Genomic DNA, 16922 nt, shown 5'->3' on the forward strand with positions numbered 1-16922 from the left:
AGACTGGTTTCCATCTTCTTGTGTTGTCTTGTTCCTGCAGAGAATTAAAGGTGGAAGAATCATTTGAAAAGTGTTTTACATTAGATCGTTTTGTTCATAGTCAATTATACGGCCCTCGTGTGTTAAACAGTCCAGTGTGCGCTCATATAGAATATATAAATCTCAGTAATCCACACATTACCAGAGCTTTACTCTTATTATTATCCGCTTCTACACCTAAAACTGATGGCATTACTCTCACATATGTTCATAACGTCATGAAAGTCAGTTGTGGTGAAGTAAAAGCACAGAGTTAGTGATAAAGTTTCCCTCAGAAAAGCTCCTGTCAGACTCCCTTTGCGAGCGCTGAGTGATCGACGTTTAACGGTTTTGTCTCCATTCACTGAAATAAAGAGCAGCACAGACACCATTAATAACTGAGAGAATGAAAAACACTAATGCCTCATAATCCAAGAAAGACTAAATAAGGCCGAGTCTGAAACTACAGTCTCTACTGAGAATCAAAGCTTGTTGAGATTGAAACAAACACTCGCTGATATCTGATGTCTTCCTTCCAGATGATTCTGTCTAATCTGAGGAGGATTCGTTACCATCAGAAATATTTCACACACTTCAGTCTGTCATATTGACCCTGAACACCTTCTGTGTGTCTTTGATTATAAACACACACAAATATGATCTTTGTCATGTTCATGATAGAGATATTTCAGTGTGAGCTGAGGCACAGAGGCTGGTGTGTGTGTGTGTGTGTGTGTGTGTGTGTCGCTCCTGTCATATAAAGCTGTTGTGCTCGTGGAGATCTAATAAAGGATAAAACACCATCATTTCAGAAGAAGATGTTGTGGTGATGAAGGCAGCAGATTGAGCTCTGAAGCTCCTGAAAGACTGGAATTACACCGTGATCATCTGTGTTTAACAGCGATACTGTGAGTGTGTGTACCGTCGCTGATCTGCACAATTCATTTAGTATCAGACAGTGTGTGGAGAAATAAAGCACACTATCAGGAGATCGTCTGTGTGTTTCATTCTGCTGATCTCTCGTCACATTCATGATCATTCATACTGTCATCAGTTCACATCAATCATTCTCCTTACTCCAAATAAATGTTCACTTAAATACAATGATGAAGAAACTGGTGTAGAGCCAAATGTATTTACAGTCCAACGTCACAAACCTTCACTGGGTGCGTAAATCCAGCCAAAAAAGTCCTAAAGTAGGAAAAGGATCCGCACTCGTCGAAAAGGACAAAGACTCTCCAACTGTTGGTTTATTACGCTTCAATAGAGGACACATAAAAGACCTGCAAAAACCTGCTATAAAGTGCTAAACATTTCCTCAATAACTCGAGTTGTCTAGAGTTAATCTCCAAACACTGAAATTCAGTTGAAAATAATGTAAAAACAGAAACTAATGTAAAGATCAATGCTATAATAAGAGCTCTACACAGTGTGTAATTATATAAACGAGACTGTCAGTCGCCATAGTTACACAAATGAAGGAGATCAATGCATTTATTAACATTCAGAAAGCCGTCTTTCTGCTCTGTCTTCAGATTAGTGTAATGATCAGAATAAACACACACACTATTCTCACTGCGACGGGCTTGAGCTCTCAGTGTGGCGTTGTGAATGTGCTGTCAATGTCAAATACTGATTTTAAAAGAGCCCGTCTGGAGATTCAACGGTCTGATCGATCTTTCATCTGCGGCCCGTCTGACTTACGCTCTCTCTAGAGTTCATGTGTCCTGTGTGTTTCTTTCCTATCAGCTCAATGATGCCAAACACTCTCTCAACTACAACAGTCACAGATGTTCCTCTACTGGACACATTTCTCTAGAGTTGATGCTGAAGTTCATGACAGATCATTGTGTTCATCACAACACAGCGTTCAAATGTGTGAAATGAACAGCATCTTTTCTCCAAAGCAATAAGAGCACAAGCTTTGTTGTAGTCCAGACTTTAAAGTTAGGCATCTTTACAGATGATCATTTTAATAAATAGATAAAAACCTGCGCTGACAAACACTTGCAGTGCTGTGGATGTTTTCCAGGAGCCGCTGGAGGAGAAACGTGTGCAAAAGCAGAAGAAAAGCTCCTGGAGACACAAACTGTGCTGCAACTACAGACTAAACCATGACTTGATGGAGCAACATGAGAAGAAATATTCCAGCTCTACGTGACGAATCTCACATTCTGCTTCTACAGCATCAGAACGCTCAGCTGCTTTCATGGGAAGAGCATCACTGGACACTTCTTTTCTGCTCTTTGTTGAAGTGATTTAGACACTCCAGCTGAATAATGTTTAATCGGACAGATTTTGTGGAGCTTCGTTCAGGTGTCCTGACGTTGGAGGAAGGCTGAGACTGTTGTAGAGGACATGAAGCTCAGAGAACATATTCTTCACTGCCAAATATCTGTGCTTCAGCATTATTATACAACACATCATATTTCCGTTGTCTTCTATCAGGACAAATAAAGGAAAGGTTCATAAGGACACAGAAATAGAGCTAGTGACACAGAAGTGGCTCAACTTACCCACCATTAGGGGTATAGTATGTTGTCACTGGGGAATTTGAGTTCAAAATAAATGAAATATTGGTTTTTTTGTGCATTTTCCCATGAGTCTTACTTTACAGCACATTATTCAGAATGTCTATTCATTAAGAATATTTCCATGCAGTGAAATATCCAAAATATCCAAATGTTAAATTATGACACAACAAAATAAAGTTAGAAAAAAAATAGCTTTTATTAGATGAAGATAATATTAAATGTTCCTCATTGCAGTTCACCAAACTTTGTCTGTTTGCAGAAGAATATAATCACAGGAAAAGAAGAGCTGGATTCTATTTGCCACAACTATGTTTTTTTATTTTTTTTTATTCAACATTTCATAGTTTATGAAACTATGAAACGGTCCATTAACTCATGACAGTCTAACTTTACAGCACATTATTCAGAGTGTCTATCATTCAGAATATTTCCAGGCAGTGAAATATACAACGCTTTTTCTCCAAATGTTACATTCTTAAGCAACAAAATAGTTTATAAAAATGACCTTTTATTAAATTAAACAAAGACATCATTATTCTACATTCCAACCATCAAAGGTTGCAAGAAAATATAAAATGTTCCCTTATTGCAGTTCATCAAACTTTGTGTGTTTGCAGAAGAATATAATCACATGAAGAAAAAAAAGAGCTGGATTTTATTTGCCACAACTATCCTTTTTAGCAAAACTATACATTTCATATTTTATGGCTAATCTTTAAATCTTAAAATTAATAATAATAATAAGAAGAATGTACCTCAGCAATTCAAGTATGAAATACACAGACAAATATTAATATAAATATTGTTATAAATTTGCTTTGACATTGAACTAATGTTACGTGCCATGTAGAACATTTACTTTATCTTGTACAAAACTGTTGTGGGATTAATTATTAATGTCACTATGAATGAATATTTTGCAAGAATATGTTGATAACTTCTGATAAAGCCATATTTTCCTGTATCATCACTAGAGAGGCTATTTTACAGCAGGTTTTCATCTGAAATGGCCTGTCAGGTCTGGGATGCTGCAATTTTCATTTTTTACTTTTTCTTTTGCACAATCATCAACTGGAAAAAAGTATACATGTAGAATGAGAGGAACTTACAATGTCCGTGTTACAATCTTACAATGATTAACAAAGCTCAGAAAAGTGTTTCGAATCAATAAATGCCCTAGTGAAAAAAAAACACATTTTTTTAAAACACATTTATTTCATACTAAGTCTACTACAAATCCTTTAACATATTTACTGACATATCGCTTGAGAATTACTGACATAAATATTATAATTAAACTTTATTTGTACTTCTTTATTGCACAATGCACATTTCTAAATATTAATCCTAAGATGTGTTTTAATATTATTAGTAATGATAGTATGATCTCGGTTTAACATCAGTCTTTAAATGCTGGATATTTAAAGTGTAACTGAAGTATATTTGCAATAATTCCACATTTGAATAATTCAACTAATATACTTTAGTTGAACCTCAGCACTGTTTCTGGATAACTAAAGTACATTAAGTCCAAAATTAGTTGTTTGAATTTAGTAGACTTTTTAAGTGCAATGGCAGGATATTTATATTAAGTACATAAATATGTAAATACATTTGTAGTATACTTTGCATAAAATGCCTACGTCGCTTACAAAAGAAGTGAATACAATAGGAAATAAACACAAGCAAACCCTTGGGTTTAACAGTACAAAGGCAGCGGCACTCTAGTACAATGTTAAAGATAAAAATATAAAGTTATAAAACCTGGCCCAGGACAAAAAATCATAGATGAGACAAAATATTGTCTGTTAGATATACCCGAATAAATGATATCTCATGTTTAACTTCTGAGACATCAGTACCAGTGACAAATGTCCGTTTTACACACACACACAGCTTGAGCTCACGGTGGAGAATCAGACCAATGATCTCTGCAGTTTTACACACACACACACACACACACACACACACACACACACACACACACACACACACACACACACACACACACACACACACACACACACAGCTTGAGCTCACGGTGGAGAATCAGACCAATGATCTCTGCAGTTTTACACACACACACACACACACACACACACACACACACACACACACACACACACACACACACACACACACACAGCTTGAGCTCACGGTGGAGAATCAGACCAATGATCTCTGCAGTTTTACACACACACACAGCTTGAGCTCACTGTGGGGAATCAGACCAATGATCTAAAAGTTAACGCTCCTCTTTCTGAAGAATCGAGATGAATTCAGCTTTCACAGTGTCACTGTGCTTACGTATGATGATCTCTCTCATGCTCTTCTCACTGGTTAAACTGTCATGTGTGATTTCTGAATATTGTCCCTCATTAATTATTTTATGATGAATCTGCAACGTTCCCAATATATTTAACTCTCGGAATGAGATCTGGCCAGTTATTTAAGAATGATGCTTTATCTGCCTCACTATTCAGACGCAGCGTGTCTTTCTCAGCTGTTGCAGTGTTTGATCCTCCTCTCTCATTTGAAGATCATTCTCCCGATGCTTCTCGAGGTTAGAGATCCTGGAGCACAGAGAGAGGCAGAATGAAAGAGTGAGATAGAGTGTTTTATGCACAGACAGCCCTTACGGAAAAGATGTATACTTCAAGTTCATTTTATGAAGTATACTTCAGTAAAGATCAAGTATATTTTTAAGTACACTTTATGTAGTAAGTATACTAATATCAATGTACTTGTAGTAAACTTGAAAGTGAACTGTTTCAATACTGCATGGAACTACATTGACCCACTTTTTAGTACTGTATATAAAAGTGTACTTTTAAGTGTACTATAAGTGTAACAGTAGTAAACTTTAAGTGCAAAACTAGTTCACAACTACATATCTCATTTGTACTGCATCTGTACTACAAGTGAACTTAAAAGTTTACTATTTTACTTGTAGTACATTTTTTAGTTGATGAAAGGACACTTTGAAGTATACTCTCAGTATAAAACTACTGAACTTGTAGTTTACTGCAAGTATAATTGAAAGTTTTCATGTAAGTTTTTAAGATTATCTTTAACCCTCTGGGGTCTGAGGGGTTTTCTGGGCCCTGGAGGTGTTCTGACATGCTCTGACATTTGTGCTTTTTTCAGTTATTTATAAACATGTTAATGGCAAAGGTGTAAATTCACTCTATATAGCACAAACAGGGCTACCATAATATGCGACCAACATGCATGTATATGTTAGAATTTTTAAGAGAATAATGTTTATGCGTGGTTATTGAAAAAAATAAAAATGAAAGTTGCTGAAATAAGAACACAAAACACATACTAAATATGTGGCAACAAGACTTTTGACTAATGAATGTTGTCGCTTCGAGTTCTGGCTTCAAAATGATGTGAAAATCATCCTGCCTAATCGTTCAAATAAAACAATACATTGATTTAAACTTTGCAAGTCAGTTTTTTTGTCAGAAGAGGTTTATGCGTGGGAGTGGTAATGGCCTATCAATATTAATGAGATTCAGACCAGGGGTGTGACAGACACTCCCTCAATGGCTAACGGCCATCAAGTGAAGGAGCCTGGAAGAAGTAGAGGAGATTCAAAGGTTTTGTTTTTCAATCTGTTTTATAAAAACAACAACAACAACAAAATACAACTGTTAGCATACATTATTCAAAGTAAACTGATGAGCAATTGATGGTTATGGACGCACAATGTCTGTTGATGGCCCATTGGACAAAAATATCTATTTATGAGCCATAGACCGCGTCACCGCGAGTATTGATGGGCCATATAGACCGCACGCATTTAGTGAAGCACGCAATAAACGGATCGTTCGCGAACGACACATCACTAAAACATTTACACAGTCTGTATTCACAAACAGCTGCAGCATGATAAATACTGTCATAGGCCAACCAAAACCAGAACATTTATATAAAAATATAATGTATTTAGACAGTATCACATATTTTACCGGAGGCTGAAATATATTGGCACTAAACCACATTATATAACCTATAAGCAGATATTCGCAAACAATCTACATTACGCATGAGGCAGTATTTTAGCATGAATCAGTGTCATAAGCATGGTTCGAATTACGTGGGAGCCAGTGGAAGCCAGAAGTTTTTCCTTCAGACTACTGTAGCATGACTTAAAAGATAGGACAAGATGCCAAACACATGTATCTCGCGGGATCTCGGATCGTCATCACACTACATCCTTATGTTATGCTTAAATCAAGTGATCAAAGTGCTCGTTGCCGCTGCGATCAGTGGCGCGGATACTGTGTTTGTTTTAGGCTCGCGCAGTCTTCACTCGGACGCGCGCTTCAATCCGTTGTGGAGACTCTCTATTCGTTCCAGTGAAATTACAAAACAAAATGCACACAAACAGGTCTCTGCCTGATATACAACCACTGATAAACATAATCTGATTTGATTAAAAAAAAAAAAAAAAAAAAAACTATATGAGTGCGGAATCAAACCCAGAACCTCTGATACGCTTGGCAAATGTTCTACCACTAGACCACTTGAGTACACGTATTTACTCACGTGAAAATTCTCACTGTATCCTCGGCGTGATCAATTCGCTCTTGAAAATGCTGCCGTTCGTCGTCTGAGTTACAATCTTCCTCTGAGGAAAAGGTGAGTTCTTCCTCGCTGTCCAGAATCATCTGAAGGGCGTCTTTATCAGAGAAACGAGCCATCCTCTCTAAACGCGATGAACTATCAGTGAATCTGATCTGATGAAACTTCGTGTTTTCAAGGCATTGATCGGGGGGCGGGAGCGAAGCATAGATCACCTAAACTATTTACCATGTGAATAGCGCCGGGGGCGGGGCAGCCTCAGCTCATTATAGAGATAATGAAAAAACGGTACCTCTCCTTGCTTTCAAACGGATTACATGAGTTGAAAACATTTGTTTTTTATATTAATTACTTCACTTAAAAGAAGAGAATTCAAGCTTCATAAAGACATATCTCACGTGTCTGTGTGAGAAGTATTCGCTGAGTTACAGTTCATTTTCGGACGCGTTTCAGAATGGAATTCACTGACGGAGAGAAGGCAGAACTCGCATCATGTTTATTTTTCTTTATTTGGCGAAAAGCACAACACTTTGTTTTTATTATGAGTATACACAAAAAATACACACTTAACAGGATCGATTGATGTATAACACAAGCATATAAAATAAAAATTAATATTAGTATTTTGATTTTTTTTTGCACTGATAAGGAAAAAAACGAGCCTATCGCGCCGGCGCGATTGCCGACCTCAGGGGGTTAAAAGTATTTAATAGGCTACTCTATCTAAAGTGGAAACAACTACAAGCCAAGTATACTTAGAAGTCTTAAAGCTACACTGTGTGAGATTTTCTCCCATCCAGAGGTAAAATTGTATATGACTACCAACTGAATATTACTTTCTAGCCCCTCCTATTCCGAGGGCGTTTTAACTCCTACGGCAGCCGTATTATGAGTAATCTCCCCTCGCATTCATCATGGTGCCACTGAGTAAAAGCTCGAAAGGCGAAGCTTGAATTTACAGGGATGTCCCTCTTTGGCTAATGTATTTTCAAGATGGAGGCGCAACATGGCTCACTCACTCGTATGTATTCTGAATGGCAGATTCTACGCTTACGAGAATACTTGATTAGTTGGTGGAAGTAATTACACATGAATGAGCACATATAATTTTGAAAGAACAAAGTGTTTTTTGCTAAGAATCAACTTAAAACATTACACAGTGTAGCTTTAATTATACTTATAAATATATCTTGATCAAAAGATAGAGTACAAGTAAAGGCCAAATATACTTAGACTTTTCTGTCAGTATAAGTCAAATATACTTAAGTGCAATTTTAAGTATATTTCTGAGAAGTATATAAAAAGTAGACAAAGTATACTTTCTTATTTTTAGTTTAAAAGAAGTATACTAATAGCACACTTGAATATACAAATTTTTCGTAAAAGGAGGGTACAACGTTAAGACCAAATCTAGCAAGTATTCGATACAACTGAAACATGAAAGGCAGGAAAAATCTATGGCCTAAATATATATTTTTTAAATACACTCAATCTTTAATGTCCCTCAGAGACACTGATGAGTTATAATAAACCCTAATCCAGCACAGAGGGCTTCAGTGTAAGTGTGTGAGTGTCAGAGACGCTGTAAAATTATATACTATTTCTTTTCTTTTTTTCAGTATATTTAAACCATTTAATATATTGATCAGAAATATATGGAAATATTTTTTCATTCCGTAAGGGACAACAGCTTGTAACGTAATTGAAATGCCTTGGTCTGTGCAGTCTCAATCACTTGGTTTAATTTATTTTTTTAAACCTACTTTTTCCTAATTGGTCCTAGAGCAGGAGTTCCCAACTCTGTTCCTTGAGTTCCTCTTTCCTGCAGAGTTTAGCTCCAGCTCTAATTAAACACATGTGAACTCGCTAATCAAGGGTGTTCTGCCCTTTATCTCAAACGCCTTGCTTGAGTATGCAGTCAGATAACGCCTCCCAAAGACAACAGACACAGGGATTGTTTCCAAGGTTTACTGCTGCCCAAGGAATAACGTAAAACTGTAAAAATACAGAATCCTAAATGTACAGAGTCAATTGCATGTTTGCATAAGCACAACAAAGGCTTCACATTGCATATACCAGTTAGCATCAACTATAACAGAAACAGATTGTGCATTCACAAAACAAATAAAACTAAATTTACATCTGGTATATAAGATATAACAATTAAATATGCATAGGAATTATAATGTAGCAACATTTACATACCGAAAGTGCCTTCAAAACAACTTAAATAAAGGAGCAATAGTAGCCATGACCGCATGCTCTTCTTTGCTGCTGGGCTCACATTTGTGATGTCATCATATAAGGACATTAACAATATTATATGCAATACCCAACTTTGAACAGAAGGTGTCACTTTACTACAACTTTTATATCAAATAAATGCAGAATGTTCATAGAACAGCACACTCCCCGTCTGGTATTCAGGAAATACCAAACCTTCTTACTTGAGTGTAAACCTGAACAGTCTATTCCGAATCTTCATGGAGGAGGAGTACTATCTCATTAATAGGTCTCAGAAACAGTTTGGGTCCGTCTTTCCCAATGATTTTTACTTGTACTTTTCGAACTCGCCCGTCTTGGCTGGGGTACGTTTCCGTTATGATGCCCAGGGGCCAATTGTTCCGTTTTGACTGAGAGTCCTTGAGCAGAACTATGCATCCTTTGGAAATGTTTGGCTGTTGGTGTTGCCATTTTCGACGATGTTGTAGGGTCGAAAGGTACTGTTTACGCCATCTGTCCCAGAAAGTGGTTGCGAGGCTTTGCACAGTACGCCACTGTTGTTTGTACAGATCAGGCTTTCCAAAGTCCCCAGGTGGAACTGAGCTAGGACCAGTCTTTTGGGTAAGTAATGTGGCAGGTGTTAGGATGAAAGGATCTGTTGGATCGGTAGACACAGGTATCAGTGGTCTGTTGTTTATAATGGCAGTAACTTCAGCCATGAAGGTGGAGAGTACCTCGTGTGTGAGTTTAGAGGATGACATCTGAAGAAGCATGGAGTCCAAAATCCTACGAGCAATACCAATCATCCTTTCCCATGCACCCCCCATGTGCGACGAATGTGGGGGGTTGAAAGTCCATATGCAGCCGTGATCTGACAAGAACTGTTTCACCGCCTTTTCATCAAGATTGGAAGGAATTTGCAGGTCTTTACAAGCCCCAATGAAATTGGTCCCTCTATCGAGGGTTGAAATTGGTCCCTCGAATCCTAAATGTACAGAGTCAATTGCATGTTTGCATAAGCACAACAAAGGCTTCACATTGCATATACCAGTTAGCATCAACTATAACAGAAACAGATTGTGCATTCACAAAACAAATAAAACTAAATTTACATCTGGTATATAAGATATAACAATTAAATATGCATAGGAATTATAATGTAGCAACATTTACATACCGAAAGTGCCTTCAAAACAACTTAAATAAAGGAGCAATAGTAGCCATGACCGCATGCTCTTCTTTGCTGCTGGGCTCACATTTGTGATGTCATCATATAAGGACATTAACAATATTATATGCAATACCCAACTTTGAACAGAAGGTGTCACTTTACTACAACTTTTATATCAAATAAATGCAGAATGTTCATAGAACAGCACAAAGGGCTTTAGGATTACTACTGTAGAAAGTTACAGGCAGGAGAGTTTGATCAAGGTTGGGCCGTTTCTCAATATGCGTTCTCGTCTGTACTTGTGTTCTTGTGGACTTGAAACGTCATCTGTTCCAATTCAAAGTTCACATCTAGCTAATACAGTTCAAATCCCCGGATGTGTTCTCGCTCCGCCCCTTTTACCCAGGATGCATCGAGAGGAGACTTTTGTGGACTTGAGACAGCCAGGTATCCCAGAATGCATCTAGCTCCAACCAGCAAGCACCAATAGCGGATGAGAAAACATGCGTAATTTAAAAATACTACAGTTATTGTCTCACAAAATGTCGTTTTAAGAGTTTTTCAGGCGAGAATGTAGTTGTTTAAAGCTCAAATCTGTGGATTATATATAAAGATAGCGCCTATTTGAAAATTTGATCTGATGTTTTGGGAGTTGTGAGATCCAGGCGATCAGCGTTCATTAACATTAACCTGGAACATCCTATCCTCGGCTAGTCCTTCTGACGTTTGCCGATGGCTCTGATGTCTCTGTAGTGGTTAAACATGAGATATAATTCGTCTTGTCTATATTTAATGGGCAATCTTTGGTCTTATGAATCTAGTCAAGTCAAGTCAAGTCAAGTATATTTGTATAGCGCTTTTCACAATACAGATTCACAGGAAAATCCCCAGAGTAAAATTAACTCTGCTCAGAGAACATTTGGTCCCTCTCTAAAGAGAGTTAAAATAACTCTGAATCAGAGTTAAAGTTAATGAGATACTTAAGTGATTAATTAAGTGATGATTGGGCATTAATGATGAACACCTGCTGTCAACAAGCAGAATCACTGAATGAAAGAGATTCAATAAGAACAGAGAAAAAGAGAAACACAAGAAGATGAAATCAAATGAAGACAAAAGACATTAAATCTGTGAAGATCTCAGCAGAGGAGGATTAAACAACTCCACAAACAGCATTACCAGCTTCACTTATTACTAACCAGAGTGACTTAATTGGTGCCATACGTCTACAGAAGGTTTTTTTGAGAATTAACAGGTTTAGATGTTGACGATTTATTGAAAATCTTTGTTCACCATTATGTCGATAAGTGTTTCCTTTAGTTGGGCAGTTTGACTCTTGGCTTTTTTTTTTTTTTTTACAAGACTGTGGTTTTTGTAACAGTTTTTACCAAAACATGTAATTTGTTACAAAGAAAGCCAGAAACAAAGATGAGCAGGTGATACAGTTTTCAACAAAAAAAAAGTATAATAAGGCACTTATCTCATCACTGTCCAAAAGTGGTTATTTGATGGTAATAGATTATATTCACTAACAATTCTCTCTTGCCACAGATCGGACTCTGAATTTTGGTTTTTAATATACATAGAGGTGATTTTTTTTTAAAGACACAGACATCAAGAATCAGCATATGAATCTCAACAATGGTGACATGCTTCATGCTGCAATGCATGCTGGGAGCCACAATAGTATAAAACGCATGGCTCCCAGGATGCATTGCGGCATGAAAAATGTCACCATTGTTGAGATTCATATGCTGATTCATGACGTCTGTGTCTTTAAAAAAAATTCCCCTCTAAGTATTTTAAAAATACAAAATTGAATGTCCAATCTGTGGCAAGAGAGTATTGTTGGTGAATATAATCTATTATCATCAAATAACCACTGATGAGATAGGTGCATGTTTCTATTTTTTGTTGTTGAAAACTATATCACCTGACCATTTTTGCTTCTGGCTTTCTTTGCAACAAATTCCATTTTATGGTAAAAACTGTTACAAAAACCACAAACTCACAAAAAGAGTCAAACTGCCCAACTGAAGTAAACACTCATCACCATAATGGTGATCATACATTTTCAATAAATCGTCAACATCTAAACCTCTGTTAATCCTCTATAAGACCTTCTGTAGACGTCTGACAGAAATAAAATCAGTCTGGTTAGTAATAAGTGAAGCTGGTAATGCTGTTTGTGGAGTTGTTTAATCCTCCTCTGCTGAGAACTTGTTGACAGCAGGTGTTCATCATCAATGCCCAAACGTCACTTAATTAATCACTTAAGTATCTCATTAACTTTAACTCTGATTCAGAGTTATTTTAACTCTCTGTAGAGAGGGACCAAATGTTCTCTGAACAGAGTTAATTTAACTCTGGGGATTTTGCTGTGTTGTATCAAAGCAGCTTCACAGTATTAAATGAAAATAATACAACAAGGTTTGTTTCTAGTGGAATTTATTGATTGATAAAATCAAATTAAATATCCCCAAAATATCCCCAACTGAGCAAGCCAAAGGCAACAGTGGCAAGGAACCGAAAAACTCCATCAAGTGACCTAATGGTTTCCTAAAACTCCATCAGGTGACCCAATGGAGAAAAAAAAAACCTTGGGAGAACCCAGGCTCAGTCGGGGGCCAGTTCTCCTCTGGCATTTATGAACTAGAGGCCGGATTGTAGTTTGAACTGTAAGATTAAAAATATTATATGAATTATATGAATCTATTGGCAAATCTTTTTTTGCTGTAGGCAAAATGAATAACTTTATATATTTAGGCTATTTAACTACCTAGCTACCTAACTACTAGCCTACTAGAGCGCTGTTTTGTACACTTGACTGAATTGTTTGCTTTATTTCCTATATAGCTTCTTATACCATTTACTTAATTTTTTATAATGGCTATTGATAATAAAAACTGAAAAAAAAAAAAAAAAAAGACAGGGGCCCTGTCCCAAATGGTATGTGGACTTAAAGTCTTCATGTGGACTTTCGGTCTCATGGACTTAAATTGCGCGTGCTCTCTGAGTCTACGAGTCCGTAGGCTGTCCCATTTCAGCATTTTAACGCTCTGAAGTGTGCTCAGCAGTGCCCCCTTTGTACCCTTGAAGCGGTCTTCTGCAAAGCCCACATGGATGCAGGCTCCACATATTTTAACTACCCAGGAATCCTTGCGAAAGGCCAATCAGACAATGGATGGGAGGAGATTTCGCTCACGGACAATTGTTAACATGGCTGAGAAGAAAATATTACAGTTTTTAATGACCTAGATGTACATTTTACCAGTTGTTACAAACATTATGATCATCGATCAGTGGTTGATGTCTCAAACATAATGATAGCGTGTTGAATAATATGATCGTATTATGGTTCATTAAATAAATAGAACCGAATGTCAGGGCTTTACTGAGTCATATGTAAATGTAGTATGAATATTGAAACCTGTAAATTCATCTGAAACTCATGCACATTTTCTTTATGTGTTAAAATTGTAATCTTAGTTCAAATGGGCCCTATAGGTCTGCACTTCATGACATCACCAAAGTGTGGACTCTGGGGAAGTCCACAAGTCCGGAGTGTGCCATTTGGGACAGGGGCAGGGTTGTGTTTTATGTCATATTTCATTTTATTACGGTAAAGATGCCTATGTTTATTATTTTTAAAATGTAAACAAAGAGTTGTTTTATATTTTGTTTTGTTATAAATATACATGCAGTGAAGATAATCAATGTACGCTTTGCGAATGCATGCAATGAATGCATGCGTGAGAAGTGATACAGGGAATGACATAAGATCACGAATTGGTCTTGTTGAATTCTACCGCAAGACTGGAATATGAACTGAAAAATGTTGGTCTGCAAGAATCTTGCGATCCAGTTTGGCTGTATGCTGATATGCAGTGAAAAAGAAAAAAAGAAAAGCAAGACTATGGAGGAGAGAATGGTTGGGGAGACGACAACTCCTTGTGAAATTTCCCTTGCACTGTTTCCTGCTCTCTCATTGGCTGTAGGTCGTCAATGTCATTTCCAGTCAAAACACATTTCACACTGCAAAACTTAAATAGTAGACAGTTCCAGATATTTATCCTACTAAATATGTCATGGGCATCCACGATGCATCGGCACTTCTCTTGGATCGCGTCTTTGATAATTCACACTATGCATGAACGAGCACCAATTTGTCTCAGATTTCGGGCTTTTGTCGGCTAACTCCAGAAAACTGCCGGCCAGTGAAAATTGGGCCTAAAGTGGGTAGTGTATACGCTGCATTAGAGCATTCAGAGAAATCATGTTCTGACAATACAAATTTGGTGACAGTGTCACATATTGGTTAAAAGTTATAAGCCATTGTTTTACACAAGTAGCTTTAATTATGCTTTTAACGGATCATAAACCATTTAACGAACACTTGTTCTAACTAATGCTTGAAGTTATTTTCTCTTGTAACTACATGGGATTAAGTTCAAGACTTGAATATGATTATGGGATAAATATGTATTTCCAGGTACAGACTGATCATTATTTACCCTTGATCTGTTGTGAATCAGCAAGTGGAAGAAGCCTTCATGTTGCCCTCAGTCCGAGCTGTGAGAGAAAGATGAAACATCAGATTACACAAACACATCATCTGAGCAAAGAGAAACATTTGAGTTTAACAATGACTTAATTTTTCACATTGAATCCCTGACAGCACTAAACAGTCACTCCTTACAATGAAAGAAAACATTTAAATGTAATGTTTAACCATTACCTTCCTTGTGTTTGTTCTCTAGCTGTTTGGCCAGATAATTCTGGTTCATCTTCCTCAGGATGTTCACTGTGCTCTTCACCGCTTCTTCTGGTCCTAAACGTGCCACCATCGTGTCCACTGTGTCAAAGACATCTGCATTCTCCATTTCAGACTTTGGAATATGCTCATGATTCCTCAAGTACCACTGAAAGCGCTTCAGGTCATCTTTTCCTAGATCCCTCAGTGACTCCAAGAGCTGCTCTTTAACAGACGCCATATTCCTTCGCTGATTCACTTCTGCAGGACAAAAAGAAAAAGATCTTCAGTATTTTTTCACTCTAAACACATGATTCGAAGTATTCAAATGTTAGGGTTAGATCAGGTCTCGTCTCTTAGAGGCATCTTATCCAAACTCTTGTCGAACAGTCAGTGATTTTTCAGCGAGTCACACACAAAGCAGGAAACAAGATTTAAATGAAAAGGTTTTTACGAGTAGTACAATTAGTAGTCAGAGGTGCAAAAACATTATATGTTGCCATGGAAGGACTTAATAACACATTTACATGATCTAAATGAATTATTTGAGCTAAATAATGTTGTAAAATTATTGTGTGTGTATGATGTAGATATATTTTAGCTCCTCCTATGAACTTGCCATAGCACATTAATTGTAATATCCATTCTACAACAGTACACAAGCCGAAGCTTTACCACCTCCCTACAAAAAGGAAATCAAATTAGTAAATTAAGTTGCATAGAACTTGATAATTTACTTTAGATTTACTCTTGACTTAGTATAGTTACCATTGTTGTGTTTCACATGCTGAATGGTGAAGTCTGTGACTCAAGCATGGTCAATTCCAAGATATTGTCACAAATATAGTGGGATTATATCAACCCAATTAAAAGTTTCACAAGGTGTTAATGACACAAGTGTTAGCAATACAATTTTAAAAGAACATTATCCAATGTGAAAAATAGACTAGTTAATGATTTAGTTAGAAGTTATGTCACCTTTTAGAATAGAATTACAATAATATAAATGAAGTTCCAAGTGTCCAACCAAATGGAACACCGATCATCATAATGGTGAGTTCAAACAAAAACATTTTAGGAAAATCAATTTATGAAGTCAGCTTATGTGAAGTTCTCTAAAAATGTTGTATTGACAATTCAATATCAAAATTACTTTGGGAAATGAGTGAATGCAAACAGAGAAAGAAAACTGCAGAAGTGGAGGAAATTAGTGAAAAGTCTATTAAAAATTGCCCTGCCTCAGAAACTCTTTTTGCTTGACAAAATGGCACTCAAACTGAACAATTCATCTAACTTTGGGTTTTCTGAGTAACCAAGCCATAGCATGTAGTAGTACATAGTAGTCTGTAGTATAGTAGTACAGATTACTATATTTTTACAATTACGTTAAGACATTTAGTAAAGTTAACTAAAGTTGTGTTAGTTAGAACAACTGTTGGATTTTACAATGGTAATTCACCAATAAGTAAGAAAAGATAATTAGACCTGGATACAAAATCACTTTACCTGCAGAAAGTTTACTTTGCATTGGAAAAAACTAATTAAATATATAAAATATTTATGAGATTTCTTTACAATGTCATTAGCAATTAATATCTTGAAAAACATGTTATTATATCATATATATATA

The 16922-nt window shown here is 36.7% G+C and overlaps 1 protein-coding gene across 2 annotated transcripts in view; it reads right to left on the reverse strand.

Annotated features, from left to right (window-relative positions):
* The window catches only part of LOC311286453 (apoptosis-associated speck-like protein containing a CARD), a 467220-nt gene extending 451330 nt beyond the window's left edge, over nt 1-15890 (reverse strand). The window contains exons 1-3 of one of the 2 annotated variants that reach the window (XM_084402685.1): nt 15278-15889; nt 15054-15111; nt 4745-5125 (exon numbers count right to left, since the gene is read on the reverse strand). In XM_084402685.1, the coding sequence (XP_084258811.1) occupies nt 15071-15111; nt 15278-15533 (297 nt within the window). In that variant the 5' untranslated portion in view covers nt 15534-15889 and the 3' untranslated portion in view covers nt 4745-5125; nt 15054-15070. Of the gene's footprint in view, nt 1-4744; nt 5126-15053; nt 15112-15277 lie in introns of those variants that run through there. The other variant, XR_014626551.1, reaches the window with a different exon arrangement.
* Nucleotides 15891-16922: the final 1032 nt, after the last annotated feature.

Source organism: Rutilus rutilus, assembly GCF_951802725.1.
Source record: "Rutilus rutilus genome assembly, chromosome: 2".
Taxonomy (NCBI): Eukaryota; Metazoa; Chordata; class Actinopteri; order Cypriniformes; family Leuciscidae; genus Rutilus; species Rutilus rutilus.